At 42.1% G+C, this 15,621-nt stretch overlaps 1 protein-coding gene across 2 annotated transcripts in view; it reads right to left on the bottom strand.

The window, feature by feature from the left end:
- Positions 1-3,739, bottom strand: part of wnt4 (wingless-type MMTV integration site family, member 4) — a 41,174-nt gene extending 37,435 nt beyond the window's left edge. The window contains exon 1 of one of the 2 annotated variants that reach the window (XM_080462457.1): positions 3,099-3,739. In XM_080462457.1, the coding sequence (XP_080318583.1) occupies positions 3,099-3,175 (77 nt within the window). In that variant the 5' untranslated portion in view covers positions 3,176-3,739. Of the gene's footprint in view, positions 1-497; positions 525-3,098 lie in introns of those variants that run through there. The other variant, XM_080462458.1, reaches the window with a different exon arrangement.
- Positions 3,740-15,621: the final 11,882 nt, after the last annotated feature.

Here is a 15,621-nt window from a genome sequence, read left to right as displayed (position 1 = left end):
GCTGGAATTATGTCTGCTACCACGCTACGCTCTCCCAAACCACAACGGCTCTGCGGACGCGTCCCTACCTGCCCTCTGTGACGAGGTTACCACACACACTCAGAGTGACACCGACTCGGCTTATATAAGGTTTACCTTACACAAAAATAAAACATTGTAAAAATTTCTTTGAAACAGCTAGTGAAAATTAACATACTTAGAAACAAATACAAGCAGAAGCTTCATTAGTCCCTTTTAGAAAATGAATGTGTTTTTGGGGCTGGTTTACTGGATATGACAGTTGGTCTGAGTTTAGGGAAAATTAATGGTATATGAGGTATATTTTCAAACAACACATCAATTCATCTTTCAAAATTTTTTGAATATTTTGAAAGAAACATCCAAAAAAATAACTATACTGGAGGAAGTTGAACCTGACCTGCAACTTTCCAGCCAAATTTCTTCTTTCAAACAGTAAATTAGAAGAGATGTGACAGAGTTAATAATCAGAGACTCACTGCTTGTTGTCTTCATCTCAGCATCTCGTAGAAACACGCGAGAACAAACAAGAACTCACTTTAAGCCAATAACAGAGCCAGGGTGTTAATCAGTAACTGGTGAGATCACTAGTAAGCCCCGCCTCCTCAGGGCGGCTTTCCTCATGGCCCCAGGCTGCTCACGCACACACACACTACTAGCGAGAGAGAAATCAAGCAATCCTCTCTTTTATTGAAGATTATCTGTAGAAAATGAAGAAAATACAGTTCAGGGCCCATTATTAGTTTGTTGGCATAAACAATTTTCAACAGTATTACAGTTCATTCATATATTTTATATTAAAAAATTTGAAAAAACATTCCTCTTGCTTCCACCAGGGGGGGCGGCGCCCTCTATTGACCAGCAACCACAGACTAAGGCCATACTGGGGCTCCAGGGAGTCATGACACTCTGGAGGACGCCATTGTTGTTATTGTCCATCTACTTTTGCATGTGCAGAAAAACTATTTACGACCATGGTGCACATGTGCAGTCGCAGCAATTCCGCAATCGACACAGGGCGAAATCACAGCCCGAAAGTTTTCAAAAAGTTTCAACCAGTGTGTAAATGGACGCCCAAAATTCGACAAAAGATTTGGGTTATCACTTGAAAATATCAGGGCTTTACTCCCATACTATAGCAAGAACGTGAGCGGTTCACAAAAGGCTCCAATCCAGCCAAACCACCAAGGAAATGGTATAAATGTATAAGAAAACTGAAAACATTCTTTTGCATTACCGACACAACGCAATTCTGAGTCCCGAGCTGAGATATCAGTGATGCTGCCATGAAAGTTAGCAAACTGGCATAAGCCTCAAAGCCATGCTGTCAGAGTGAGTTTGTAAAAACACCCATAATGCAACATTTTTTGGGATATTTCACTGTATTTTGCACCAGAAGGTTTTATTAATATTGGTTTTATGATCAGATGGGGGTCATTTTCCATAGTAATTGTTTGGTTTCGTGAAAACATCAACATTTTAATCGCTATATACGCTATATACTAAGTTATAGAAAAACTTTAAAGTTTAAATTTAAAAGTTATTAATGGCACGCTTTTACCCATCCGGCCCACTCACGATGAAAATGTGCTGTGAACTAAAATGTGACAGATACCGCTGATCTAAATATATCCAAAGCAGATATTGAAATAATACGCAGGCTAATTGAAATGTTATAAGGTTAATAGCTCATCCTCTGTGAGAAGCTGATGTCCGTCTGAGAGTTGAAGTTCTAGACACACGAGAGCCCGAGACCAGCAGGCGCTCATTTCAAACCAGATTCACGCAAATATCCAAGTCTGTGGTCCTGATAAGCAGTCCAACCTCTGACCTGAAGACCTGCGTACAGTCCACACAGTGCGAGAAGCTGGAGTTTGCCTCAGACAGTGTAATCTGGCTGAGCGGAGTGGCAGCTCAGCAGCCTGCCTGTACATGCCTGCTCCACACTGCTGTCACCACGCCTTCAGCCCCAAACAGCACAATTACCCTGCACTCAGCGACAGAGTTCACGGTAGGCAAGTGCTGTTTGGCCGGGCTTTAATTCGACTTACTCTGATGAATCTGTCAGCGCAGTCAGTTGGTTTGTCTGCAGACTGTTCCCCCCCCTAAGCAAACATGGCAGGCCGATTAAGAAGATCAGCTCATGAAGTTCATTGTGGGTTTTTTTCCCTCATAAAGTCTCCTCTGAGTGTCAGCTACAGGTCGCACAGGTCACACTCACCGAGGACAAAGCGTGTCCCCTTGAAATGATGAGCGCTGCTCATAACTCTGCTGAAGGAGAAGGTGAAAGGGAATGACTGGCAGCAGAAAATGGAGCGGAGCCCCCAGAGGAATGCAGAAACCCACCTAACCACCTTCCACAAGCTGCTGGGAGAAAGCAGGCACACACGGGACCCGACCAATCGGCTCCAGGAAAAGAGGTGGCACCGTGCACCAGCTCCAGCCATGTCGGTGGGGGCTTACGTCTCCTGTATGGCACCCCTACATGGCTTTCCACAGCCTTTTAAAATAATTTCTCTGAGGTCCTCAGTGTCCATACACCTGCACTGGCTTTCACTTCATTATTCAACATATTCAACATGCTCAAATTATACCAACAGTAACAGGTTGTGAGGTTCAGAAATGAGAGGATGAAAGGAGGAATGGTTCAGTTTTGCAGCTGCAAAGTCTTCTTGTCAACACATGTGGTCTGATTTGCACATGTGCCTCCAATTTCAACATTTTCCTTCAGGTTTTATGCACCTTTAGAGGAAATCTCCAGCTTCAAACTTGAACTTTCTCACAAGAAATTTAGACTTTTCTTTTTAATAAACGTTTTTTATGGTAATTGTATTGTACACGTGGAAGTTGTGGCTTGCCTTTTCTCTTTAATAAAAGTGTTGGAAAGGGGGTGTCTGGTGAGTTATTAAGTCTGAGAGAAAGCAGGAGTGTGTGAGATTAACAATTAACCTGAGCTGGAGGAAAAGAGGCCAGAGGATGTAGATGTGGATGTGGGTGGGTGAGTGGGGTGGGGGGTGGGGGTATGATGAGGACAGCAGGTGAATTGCAAGAATAGCAACAAAAAAATGAAGTGAACTTACAGCCAGTTACTGGCGTTGGCGGAGAGGAGCGCGCAGCAGAGCATCAGGACGCACCGCAGGACATATTCCTCGGTCATCTCGGGGGGAAGGGGGGGAGGTCGACGACAGGTGAAATAATCCCGAGGTGGACAGAGAAGGTGCGGGAGGAAGGGGTGGGTCACGGAGAAAGCTGCAGGTCAGGTCCGGGTGGAGGATGTTAATCCATCGTCCAGCATCCAGCGGCTCATCCACCGGAGGGGGAGACGCGCTTCTCCCGTCCTCCCCCGGCTGTTACTGCGCGCCCAGAAGGGAGAGAAGGGATGCTGCGAGAGAAAGTCTCCGAGGATGACCTCTCGTCTCTCGAGACGAAACAACTTTATTGTAAGTTCTTTCGGAAAAGCAAGAGTTTAAAAGAAAAAAAAAAGAGCCAAAATCAGCAATCAGATGGCCTTTCTTCCTCTTCCTCGACTTCTCAAAGGAAACTTTATCACCGTCTTCCGGGACCCGCACGGGGGGCTCCTCCGCTTCTGTCAGCGCTCCGCAGGCTCTCCGAACTTTGGAGCGTAAAAACGCGCAGGCAGGCACCGTCCGCACCGCACCGCACCGCACCGCCGGGGCTCCGCGCGTCTGACGGAGCGCGGCGCGTGTGCGCCGCTTTAGCTGAGGGGCGGCGCGAGGATACAGAGGTATGGCACAGAAATGGGAGTTTTTTTAGGGGGATTGAAGGAGGGCGGGTTCAGTCTCTCTCTCTCTCTCTCTCTCTCTCTCTCTCTCTCTCTCTCTCTCTCTCTCTCTCTCCGTGTTTGTGTGTGTGTGTGTGTATAGACGGGACTGTGTGTGCGCTTTAGAGGTCTCCTGGGAGGATGCAATAGCACAGCCATTCACTAATGCCCTCCCCAGCCACCCTGCAATCCCGTCCAACACACACACACACACACACACACACACACACACACACACACACACACACACACACACACACACACACACACACACACACACACACACACACACACACACACACACACACACACACACACACACACACACACACACACACACGCTTTTTGGCAGCACCTCTTGCTCTTGCTGTCACACTCAACCAAATATTCTGCGGTCAACGGGCTATTTAAAGCTTGGCTGCAAAATGTCTGCGTTTGAAAGCAGCAAATCCCAATAATATGACGAATGTCGGCTCCTCACTGCTGATTGATGAGCGATGTGTCGGGGGATAATAAGGTGAGGCGCGCGCAAGAGCGCGCAGGACTCCTCACCTGGCGTCGAGCGCACGACTGGCAGAATAATGAATATCCATCTCAGTCGTTATATCAAAAGTTCAAAATCTTTCTTCCTTCCTCCACAAAGCCACAGAGCTACCCAGAGGTCCTCTGTATGTGCCCAACATGTCAAGCTGAATTATGAGGCGAAGGTGTATAAAAAGGTGGACAAACACGTCCAATATACCTGCAACATGGCATCGGGGTATATTTGGATATTTATTCACATGCAGTGAAAAGATGAAATGGAAGAGAGAGGAGATTTATGCCATGAAGGGGCAACAGAACTCCTTTCAGCACATAGATCAACCTTTTCACCATTTTTAGGATTTAAACAAACTTTTGTATTTTGCACTTCAGTGTGAGTATTGAAGTGAATGTAGATGATTTTTATGGAATTGATGTGGAGAGAATTAAAATGAAGGAAATGATCAGAGTGGTCACGTTTTAAACAAATTGTATGATAATCCCAAAGAAACTAAGGTATCAAACAACTGGCCTGGGGACAAGACATCCAGAAGGTCCAGTCAGGCTCAAAAGGTGACAAATATTCATTCAAAGTAACCGCTTTTGTTAATTTATGTGCTGGGGATTTCATTTTCTCTGTGGTTATTTTGAGAGATCAGCACCAGCGAAAGTACAATTTTATAACTTGCTACGGGTCATTTGCACCAAATCAAATCAAATCAATCACATCAAACTTTATTTATGAAGCATTTTTCATACAAGGTTGTAGCACAAAGTGCTTCACATACTATAAAAATAAAAATAAAAATAAAAAACACACACACACACACACACACACACACACACACACACACACACACACACACACACACACACACACACACACACACACACACACACACACACACACACACACACACACCTGCTGGTATCAAAATCTTAAAAAAATAATGATGTAAGAATGGCCCTGATGAGCCAGAGGAGAAAACAACATCAAGACTAATATGCAAAAATGAGAAAGCGGCAAAAGATTATAAATACAATACTTGGTTCAGTCACATGCCACTGTATGTTAATATTGTAATGACTATTAAAAACAATAACAGTAAAAATAATATTAAAACAAGATAATAACCCACTGAGCAAACAACGTCCATAGACGTCCAAAACACGTCCGTCCGTCAGTCCAGGCCGTAATTTGGACGTCTTTCTGACAGCCAGAACTAGTTGACAAATGACATAAAAATTATGGACATTATAAAAATTATAGACATCTCAGACAGCCAGAATCAGTTTAAAGAGACAGGTCACAAGTCCAACTGCCCGTATAATTATTGATTTATCATTGGAATAATGAGGGAAGTAGATTGTGACAGGCAAGAGGAGACAGCATGTGAAGTTTAATGAACAATGTCTGAGTTATGACCATTTATTGTTTTGGTCACAAGGTATTGAACTTTTCAAGCCTCCAAACTCTCCACTTTGAGAACCTTTCATCTTGTGAATACAACTATGTACATGAGTAAATGTTTATCAGCGCTGTCATTGTCATTGTCAGTTGTCTCATTGGTGCAATTGGTAGTGCTGTTGTCTCTTAGTTAAAAGGTCGTGGGTTCAAATCCAGCTGGAGGTGCTTGTGGGTTTTTCTTGTATGAGTGTGGGGTTCTCTGGTTTCCTCACACGTTCCCAAAACATGCATGTGGTTGTAAATAGTAATGTTAAATTACTCCTGTGATAGACTGATGACCTCTCCTCGTTCTAATGCAACATATTTTCAATAACTTCCATATGACGTCTGGACAAGACGTGAATACAATGTCCAAGAAAGACGTAGAAAAAAACTTCCTCTGAGGACATCTTCTGGATGTATAGAGATTACGTATTTTGGACGTGTTTTGGACCACTTTTTGCTCAGTGGGAACCATCATAGTATTTTACGATGATGTTGATTGGATTGAATACCAGAGATTTTTATTACGCACAATAAATACATGAATCATTTTTATTACACACAGAGAACAGTTTAAATTAAATAAAACAAATTGATATCCCAGCAGTAAAGCTTTCCATTTTCTGGGATAAAGCTCTGATCTAGTAGCCTTTCTTTTACTAATCTATTTTTCCTGCCGGGGAGAAAATTCAAAGTTTACTAGCAACATCACTGCATTAAACACTGTGGCAGTGATGCACGCCACCGTCGGGTTCACCCACAGAGGCACAGAGATGGGGCTTTGAAAAACCATTCTTTTATTAGATAAAAGCTTAACCAAAACTCAAACCACACACTCCGACACTACTGCCTCCTACAGGCTCTTCTGTGTGTCTGCGTGTTAACTCCCTCCTGTCACTTGGTGTGTCTGGGCGGCTCCTCCTTCATGGGCAGAGAGGTGATTAAACACCTGATGTGTTCAATCACCTCTCTGCCACAAACACATTTCCAATAAGTCCATTCATCTTACAGCGCTTTGTCCAACGAGAGGGCTGGAGCTGATTCCAGTTAACAATGGAGGAACCAAACCTACAGCCAAGTGTTTCATTTTGAGAAATACTTGAGCAAACCCCATGCATGCACAGGTAGAACATGCAATTTCCACACAGACCTGGTTTGGATTCAAACCCACATGTGAGGCAGAAGTACAAACAACTACACCTCTGTTTCAAACCCATCAAATACATTTTCACATATTAATGGTAAAACTTACAATTCACATGTTAAACAGTCTCTTTTCATGAATATCAATGTGGATTTTTGCTTCATGGGGTTGAAAGAATTCAGCTGAAATGGAGATGCACAGAACAGAGGAGGTGAAATCGAACTGCACCCCGGAAATATCTGTTGAGAAAAGTGAGGAAAAATTATATAATTTTATATGATTTTTTTTTAGCCTATTGCCATTAACTTTGAACAATACAGAAAAAAAAGATAAGTTTACAAGCAGTTCCCCCATTACTTAAAAAGAAAGAGAGCACAAAAATGTATTTTCATGAACGTTACCCAGAATTTTTGTCTTGTATGTGTATGTGACATTAATGAATACCATCTTGGGGTGTTAGGGGGCAGTAGTGAGCTCCAGCAGTTTATTTTTGAGTTATTTATGTAATATTCCCAAGTGTTGGTAAAAACAACTTCCTCTTTTATCAGACTAATAAGACATGACAGAGACAAGGCGAGTTGGCTTGCTTTAAATCCTACAATACGCAGATGTCCTTCAGGTAAAACAAATTCCACTGTATTAGCAAAGTGTGTGCCTGCTGTTTGCTAACATTTGATTCTAAAATTGAAGTGAAAGGCAAACACTCACATGAACTATAAAAGAAGAGTTTTGTTATTGATTGATAAGGGCAGCTGATAGCTTATGCGGGGGGAGGGAGGACAAAGGTTAATAAATATAACAAATAATACAAATACTATGTGACCTTGTCTTCACTAATACTGATAAATATAATAATGTATGAGTCACTGTGAAAAATGCAACTGGTGAGAAAATAAAAAGGTGGAAAAAGCTGAAATTGAGGTATGAAATATTGTGAAATATCGTGAAACAAATCATAATTTTCTATAAAATGAATACAAATCAACAGAAATAACTATAATGGAAAAACATTTTCCTTTGATTTGATATTATACATTTCAATCGAGAAATTAGCCTTGTAATATCATATTTTCATCAGAGGAAAATGGGCCACTTCTTAAAATGTTCTAAATTGATAAACTGACGATTTTTTCAATTTGAGTCCATATATGAAGAAAAAAACACAACAGGGACAATGAAGATGTACTGTACGTTAACATGGAACATTAGAGCTCTCTCTCTCTGTGTGTGTGTGTGTGTGTGTGTGTGTGTGTGTGTGTGTGTGTGTGTGTGTGTGTGTGTGTGTGTGTGTGTGTGTGTGTGTGTGTGTGTGTGTGTGTCTAATCTCATTTCACTTACTGGGTTTTAGGGAGCTAAGAATACACCGTGTTGCATTGAGAAGCTCCTGGCAACTACACTCACACACACACACACACACACACACACACACACACACACACACACACACACACACACACACACACACACACACACACACACACACACACACACACACACACACACACACACACACACACACACACACACACACATCCATCGTGCTAACCTCCACCCAGCCCTTCACCACCCACACACAGTACGATTCGTTCGGGCAGGGCAGGGCGATACCTACCAAGAGCATCCGGATCGTTCCTCCCTGATATCACCCGCAGCGTCTCTGATGCTGACTGGCCAACAGGGGGGGAGAGTGAGCAGGAAATACAATCTTCATCATTATCAGGCCTTCATCTTATCTGGCAGGGGCTCAGAAATGCTTGTTTGTGAGGGAGAAGAGTAACAAACTCACTTTATCAGCATGTACTGAATGACAGAATCACTTCCTGGCACCTTCTGCATGGCTTTGTTGAATTTAAAGGGTTTACCAAGAAAAAAGTAGAGTTTTCTAATGCCTGACAGTAATATTCTGTAAATGACGTAGCAGCCTTTTGATTTTGGTCTGAATTTGTGGCAGAGAGGTGATTAAGCCCTGATAGGAATCAGGTGTGCTGCCTCACCTCTCTGCCCATAAAGGAGGAGCTGCCAGACACACTAGTGACTAGAGTGACAGGTGGGAGACACACTGGAGCTGCCTGTCTGTCTGTCTGTCTGTCTGTCTGTCTGTCTGTCTGTCTGTCTGTCTGTCTGTCTGTCTGTCTGGTGATTCACTGTGGTTGGTGTTTTGATTTATGTTAATAAAACAACGGCTCTGTGGGGGAACCCGGTGGTGGCGTGCTCTACTTCCACAGACTGAGTCAATGAAACAAAACAGTTTTAGATGGTTTAATCTCAGTGAGCTGATGTGTAATCCTGGTGGACGTCTCCATCAGAAGATGTTACACTGTGGTCATTCAGAAACGGACATTTGTCAGCAACAATCCTCAGGTAGACTGTGGAGTTTAAACCCGCTCAGTTGATACTAAGAAGAAGAAAATATCTATAGATACAAGACAGGATGGATCCAGGCTGCCATGGTGTTTTCACCAAATTTTGCAGAAATGGAGGCTCCTCAGACCTTCTCTGGTCCAGCTCTAGTCATCCTGTGTAAAGTGTTGCCTCAGTGTCCTGTTCCTGGCTGACAGCAGAGACACCCGGTATCTTTATCAGTTTCAAGCTTGACAATGTTGTTCAGTACAAGTTGAGAACAACTCTCTGAACATTGCAGTTTGGAACCAGAGGCTCTTTGAGTTCCTGCTGTCTTTCTATCATCTCCAATCAGTCTGCCTATCCTCCTCTGACCTCTGGCATCAACAACTGGATATTTTCTGTTTCTCAACATTCACAGGAAACCCTGGACATGGTTGTGTGTGAAAATCTGGCCTGTTGGAAACCTCACAGATGCTCATAATGGATCTTGTCATAGGAAACAGGTACGTTGAGACGAGCTAAAGCCACTTTAGAGCTCTAAAGATGCTAGGATAAGTTTGATTTTGGTCAATTTGGTGGCAATTTGGAAGAGTTGGTATTATCATTTTCATAATGGTGCATTTATAAGGATTTGAAGGTATCAAAATATCCTTCAACAACCTTTTCAATTTACTCACACTTGATGGGAGGCCTCTGAAGGCTTTAAAGCTGTGACTCAGCTCTTTGATTTTTACGTTGCTTTACATTGCCGTGGCAGGCCGGGAGGAGCTTGTTGAGTCTTTAGCGGTTTGCAGCTGGAAGCTGAACTCCTGCTGAGCCCTGAAGTATCCTCCGCTGCTCCCCATCACCACCAAATCTAATTTCAGCAAAGCACACACGCGCAAATGTCAAAACACAGCAGGTTTGGAATATCGCTTCCTCTCCAACACTTTCTGTCTGAATCTGTGTGTGTGTGTGTGTGTGTGTGTGTGTGTGTGTGTGTGTGTGTGTGTGTGTGTGTGTGTGTGTGTGTGTGTGTGTGTGTGTGTGTGCTGCAGACAACTTTGTTTGTGGAAGTGATAACTTCAGGCATGTGCCACTGCTAAGGAAGACGCAGCTGTATCTAACACACACACACACACACACACACACACACACACACACACACACACACACACACACACACACACACACACACACACACACACACACACACACACACACACACACACACACACACACACACACACACACACACACACAAACCTTGGTGAACGGGAGGTCATGGGAGAAAAAGGTCTGAGTCAGGACGTGTTGCCAGAACGACCTTCCCCCTTATCACCATGGCAACGGGAGCTGGCACACATGCCCGGCACAAAGGCATTATGGGAAAGCACAGGTTTTATATTGCACTGGGCTTCACACTCCTGCATCATCACCCGGGCAACACTAATGCCGCCCCATCCTCTAACATTTACTTTCAGACACACACACACACACACACACACACACACACACACACACACACACACACACACACACACACACACACACACACACACACACACACACACACACACACACACACACACACACACACACACACACACACAGGCAGACAGCGTTTGTGACCTCAGGAAGAGTTATGACATTGTGACGAGTCTCTTCCTCTCCTCTCTGTCTCTTTGTACAGACAAGCTCAGGATGTCGAGGTGCATTCCTGCATCCACTGCTGGGACACACACTGATCAGCCATAACATTAAGACCACTGACAGTGAAGTGAGTGACACTTGTAATCGTGGCATCATGTTATTAAGACATAGGAAGCAGGAAGTCAACATTCTGACATGTTAGTAATAGAATGTGGTGATTTGATTGAGTTTGGTGACTGGGTTAGATCATATCCAGATGAGTGCCATGGTCCGACCAGTAATGGAAGAATTTGGTCTCATCTGATGTATTACGTTTTCTTCTTTCCTCTTGTTTCAGAAAAGAAACACACAACACCAGGTTGCACTAAAGCAATCTTACAGAGGAAATTGAACTCACTGGACAATGTTCTGCTTGGAAACCTTGGCTCTTTGGTACTTTGAGATGTAAAATAACATTGTTGCAGACCATGTACAGCATTTCATGGAAACAGGAATCATGTCTTACTCGGAACTTTAATGAACTCACTGGCACTCAAAACATTGAGGCATTTGAGCAGGTTATTGTCAAAATATCACTTTAGTGAAACATGAAGATGGAAATACCATCACAGGTTGCTTTGCTGCCTTCAGTACTAGATACATCCAAAGTATCAAAGAGACAATGAAATCTGAGGATTACAATGGTATTCCACATGTTGGAGTGTCCTTGGAGAAGACTCTGAACCCCAAACTGCTCCCATTAGATGGACTGAGCGCCTTCTGTGGCAGCCACATGCATTGGATTGTTTTGGGGCAGTGGTGGAGAAGAGGTTAGAGAAGCAGACTTGGGTTTGGAAGTTTTCAGGTTTGAATCCCACAGCTGGAAGGTCACCACTATGGGTCCCTGAGCATGACCCCTGATCCCCATTAGCTCTCTGAAGCACAACTTCACACCCAAAATAGGATGGGTCAATGTCAACAAAAGGAACTTCTCTAAGAGGAATAAAGCATGATTAGTTTAGTGTAAAAATAAGTCTAGAAGATTTTAGATCTTTGAACAAATAATTGAGAAATCCTGTAAACATTGGAATCTTGAACGCTCCACAGTAGAAAAGAGTCCGACACCAGAAGCAGACAAGTTCAAGAAGCTTCTGCATTGAAGCTGGAGATCCTCAGAGGTCAAGGCAAACGAACAACCCAGGTACATATCATTCACCTCAACAATGAAACTTCCACAGATTTTACTTACATTTATTACACATGAACTGAAGAAGCTTTTATTTCATTCATCATTAATATAATTTAAAAGAAATGCAAATGAATAATATATTTCACAAGATCATAATTTGTAAAAAAATTAAAAACAAAACCAGATTACATAATCTAATTGTCCCAATAAAAAAAATCGAATGTATATATATTAGTGTTGTCAAAAATAACGCATTCCTTTAATTAATTGATTTGAAACGTTTAATTTGTTTTTAAAAAAAAAAAATATGTAATTAGCACAGTTTTGTTTACTTTGTTTTTTTAATAAAAAGAAAATATATATAAATATTTTACTCCCTTACCGGAGCAGCCTCATCTGCATAGCACTGTGACTACAGAGCAGCATAATACCCAGTGGATTAATATTAAGGCAGAAAGTTTGATTGAGAAAGTGAAAGTCATTAGCTTTACTTTGTAAAACTGAATGTAACGACCACAGAAGTACTTCTGCAGCAAAACAACAGGTTGCCATGTTGGCTGACCAGCAGCCACCAAATTCTAAAGCTGGAGGAAATATTTGCAGGTAAAATATACATTTCTTCTCTTTCCTTGGCTCTCCTCTGTATTGTGTGTGTGTGTGTGTGTGTGTGTGTGTGTGTGTGTGTGTGTGTGTGTGTGTGTGTGTGTGTGTGTGTGTGTGTGTGTGTGTGTGTGTGTGTGTGTGTGTGTGTGCGTCCTCTCTCTCTCTCTCTCTCTCTCTCTCTCTCTCTCTCTCTCTCTCTCTCTCTCTGTCTCTCGTATGTGGATATTACAGTAGAATATTGTCACTTTGTTCTGTAGTAAGTTTACAAGTTTGTTTCTAGAAATACTCAAATTCTCAAAATCCTGCACTCTAACAAAACCCAAACTTATGTTAGATGTTTATTATTACATTTATTTACATTGTTATGATTTTGCTGATCTTGGCGAGAAACAGTTTCATGCAAAGCTAAAAAGACGTTATAAAAAAAGTCTTTGAATTTAAATATAGTCTGTGTGTTGAGTCGACATTAATTCAGTGGTTTTCTCTGAATAAATATCCATTACAAGCTTCGGTCTTCAGTAGGAAAACAATGCGATTAATTGCAATTAATTACAGAAAATTGTGCAATTAATTTGTTAATTTGTTTTAATCAATTGTTATATATATATATATATATATATATATATATATATATATATATATATATATATATAATCATTTAATCTATAGCTATAGTGTCAGGGCAGTAATTCTGAGCAGACTTGCCGTTGAACTAAATTAACCCTTTATAGGGCATATTTCTGATGCATTTGCCTTTAAAAAAAATGTAAAAGTAGTAAGAGTGACATTTTTCCACTTGGTAAATATATGACAAATGTTGTTAATAAGTCATAAAATGACCTTTTTTTGTGGAAATAATATAACTCTATAGTGTGTAACAGCTGTTTTACAGAAACCTTTAGAATTTTTAAGGTCATTTGAATGCAGTTCTACAGAAATCATTATACAAAAATGAGACACACTAATCCTAAAGTCTTAATATATCGTTTGATTAAACTATGCAGTGGAAATTACAGGAAATTCAACACTTGCAATTATATATTTTTTTTAAATAAATCTTTGCATATTTACAAAGTCCCTTATAACTTGCAAAAAAAAATCCCACAAAAACAAAAACTGTTCCTGTCTTCACTGTTAAAAGATAGATCAGATCAATAAAGTTCAATGTTGACAAAATAAATCAATCATGCTCCTAATCTCTACTCATCGAGGTTCCTTCAAATCTAACAGGAAGGAAACATGATCAGACTCCACCATCAGTTTGAATGACATAGTTTGCAATTTCTTTGATCCTTCATGGGGAAATTACATTTTCAGTTCAATCAATTCAGTTTTATTTTTATAACACCAAATACAATTATACAATTATAGAGAAAACCCAACAATCCACATGAGCAAGTAGAGGAGATGGTGGAAAAGAAAAACTCCTTTTTAACAGAACCGACCTGCAGAACCAGACTCAGAGGTAGGGACGTGGTGTATGTTTTTCCTGCCTGTTTTGAAATAAAATGTTATTTAGTAAAGGTTTACATGTTCCAATAGATTTTCATGACATTTTATTGCGTTTGACATTAAAAGTCACGGTGTGTCCTCAAACTCAACTCAACATCCTCGCCCTTCACTGTCGTCATTGGATGGTCCTCCAGCGGCTCTGTGAGGTTTGTGTTTAATTGCTTTGTTAGATATACATATTTGGTGTTTTATTGCTTTAAAAACACTGGCTCATTTCCTGTCAGGCAGATAAATCAAATTTCAATTCACTGGCTGGTGATTTTCTTGCTCGCCTCTTTCTGTCCGTGCGTCGTATCTGCCCAGTAGTTACTGATTAGCCCAGCTTGTTGTGTCCTCTGACCCCTCCCCGGTGCCTCAGCCATAACACAGAGGTCAGAGGTCAGATGCCCTTTGGCCTACTTCTCCTTTCCCTCCCCTGGCTTTGTTACCCATCCTCCTCATCCTCCTCTTCCCTTCATCCTCTTTGCTGATTCGAAGGGCTGATGAGTTTTTCTAGTAAAAGATGTGCAATGAAGTCGAGGAGGATGATGTGTGTGTGTGTGTGTGTGTGTGTGTGTGTGTGTGTGTGTGTGTGTGTGTGTGTGTGTGTGTGTGTGTGTGTGTGTGTGTGTCACGAGGGCTGTCAGGGGTTAGGCTGGTAAATGAACAGCTGAGAGTGGTGATTTAGTCTGAATAAAAGCAGCCCAACTGTCATAACAAAGACTCTCTGACAGCAGGCCAAGCAGAGACAAAGAGGAGTCACCGGCCCCCAGGAGGCCTCCAAAGACCCCTCTGGACACACACACACGCACACTAGTGCGTACAATTGCACACTCATACACACTGCAGACAATGAGCAGTCAGCATCGGGCTTGCAGAGGTGCGGAGGACCAGACTGAGTCTGCTTGAAAGGACTTGATAGGCGTCCATGCACAAAGCCTGGCAGGCGTCACGGGACCCCGACAGTCAGCAGGTCACCCACACACCCCGTGACTGGTACCCTCATCCAGTCTTCAGGGTGATGCTTTATCAGCAAGTGTCTTCCAGGTGGATCCTGACCTCTCCTGTCCAGATGGACAGGAGCCTGCTCTTGTCCATAGTTAGCTGGGAATGGCTCTCGAGCCCCTCGACCCTGAACAGGATGAAACGGTATAGAGGATGGATGGAATGACGGATGGAATGATGGATAGAGTTCATCAGAGTCAACAGAGCTTTTCTGGATCTACCAAAGGCTGAACATGGGTCTTTTCTACTCCTGCAGTAATGCACCTGCAGTACAATCCAGCTAAAGCTTTCAGCGTTGAGAGAGTTCATGGACTGTTACTTTACATCTTCGCTGCAGCAAGTTTGGTTGTTTTAATATCCTTAGATCTGATTTAAATAGTATTTTGTCTTAATAAAAGTATAAACATTTATAAGACTGACTGGTGAAGATTTTCACTGACTTTCGGATGTGGTGACCTTCAACC

This window comes from Lipophrys pholis, assembly GCF_963383615.2.
Source record: "Lipophrys pholis genome assembly, chromosome: 4".
NCBI lineage: Eukaryota > Metazoa > Chordata > Actinopteri > Blenniiformes > Blenniidae > Lipophrys > Lipophrys pholis.
This window is presented reverse-complemented; position numbering and strand designations above follow the sequence as displayed.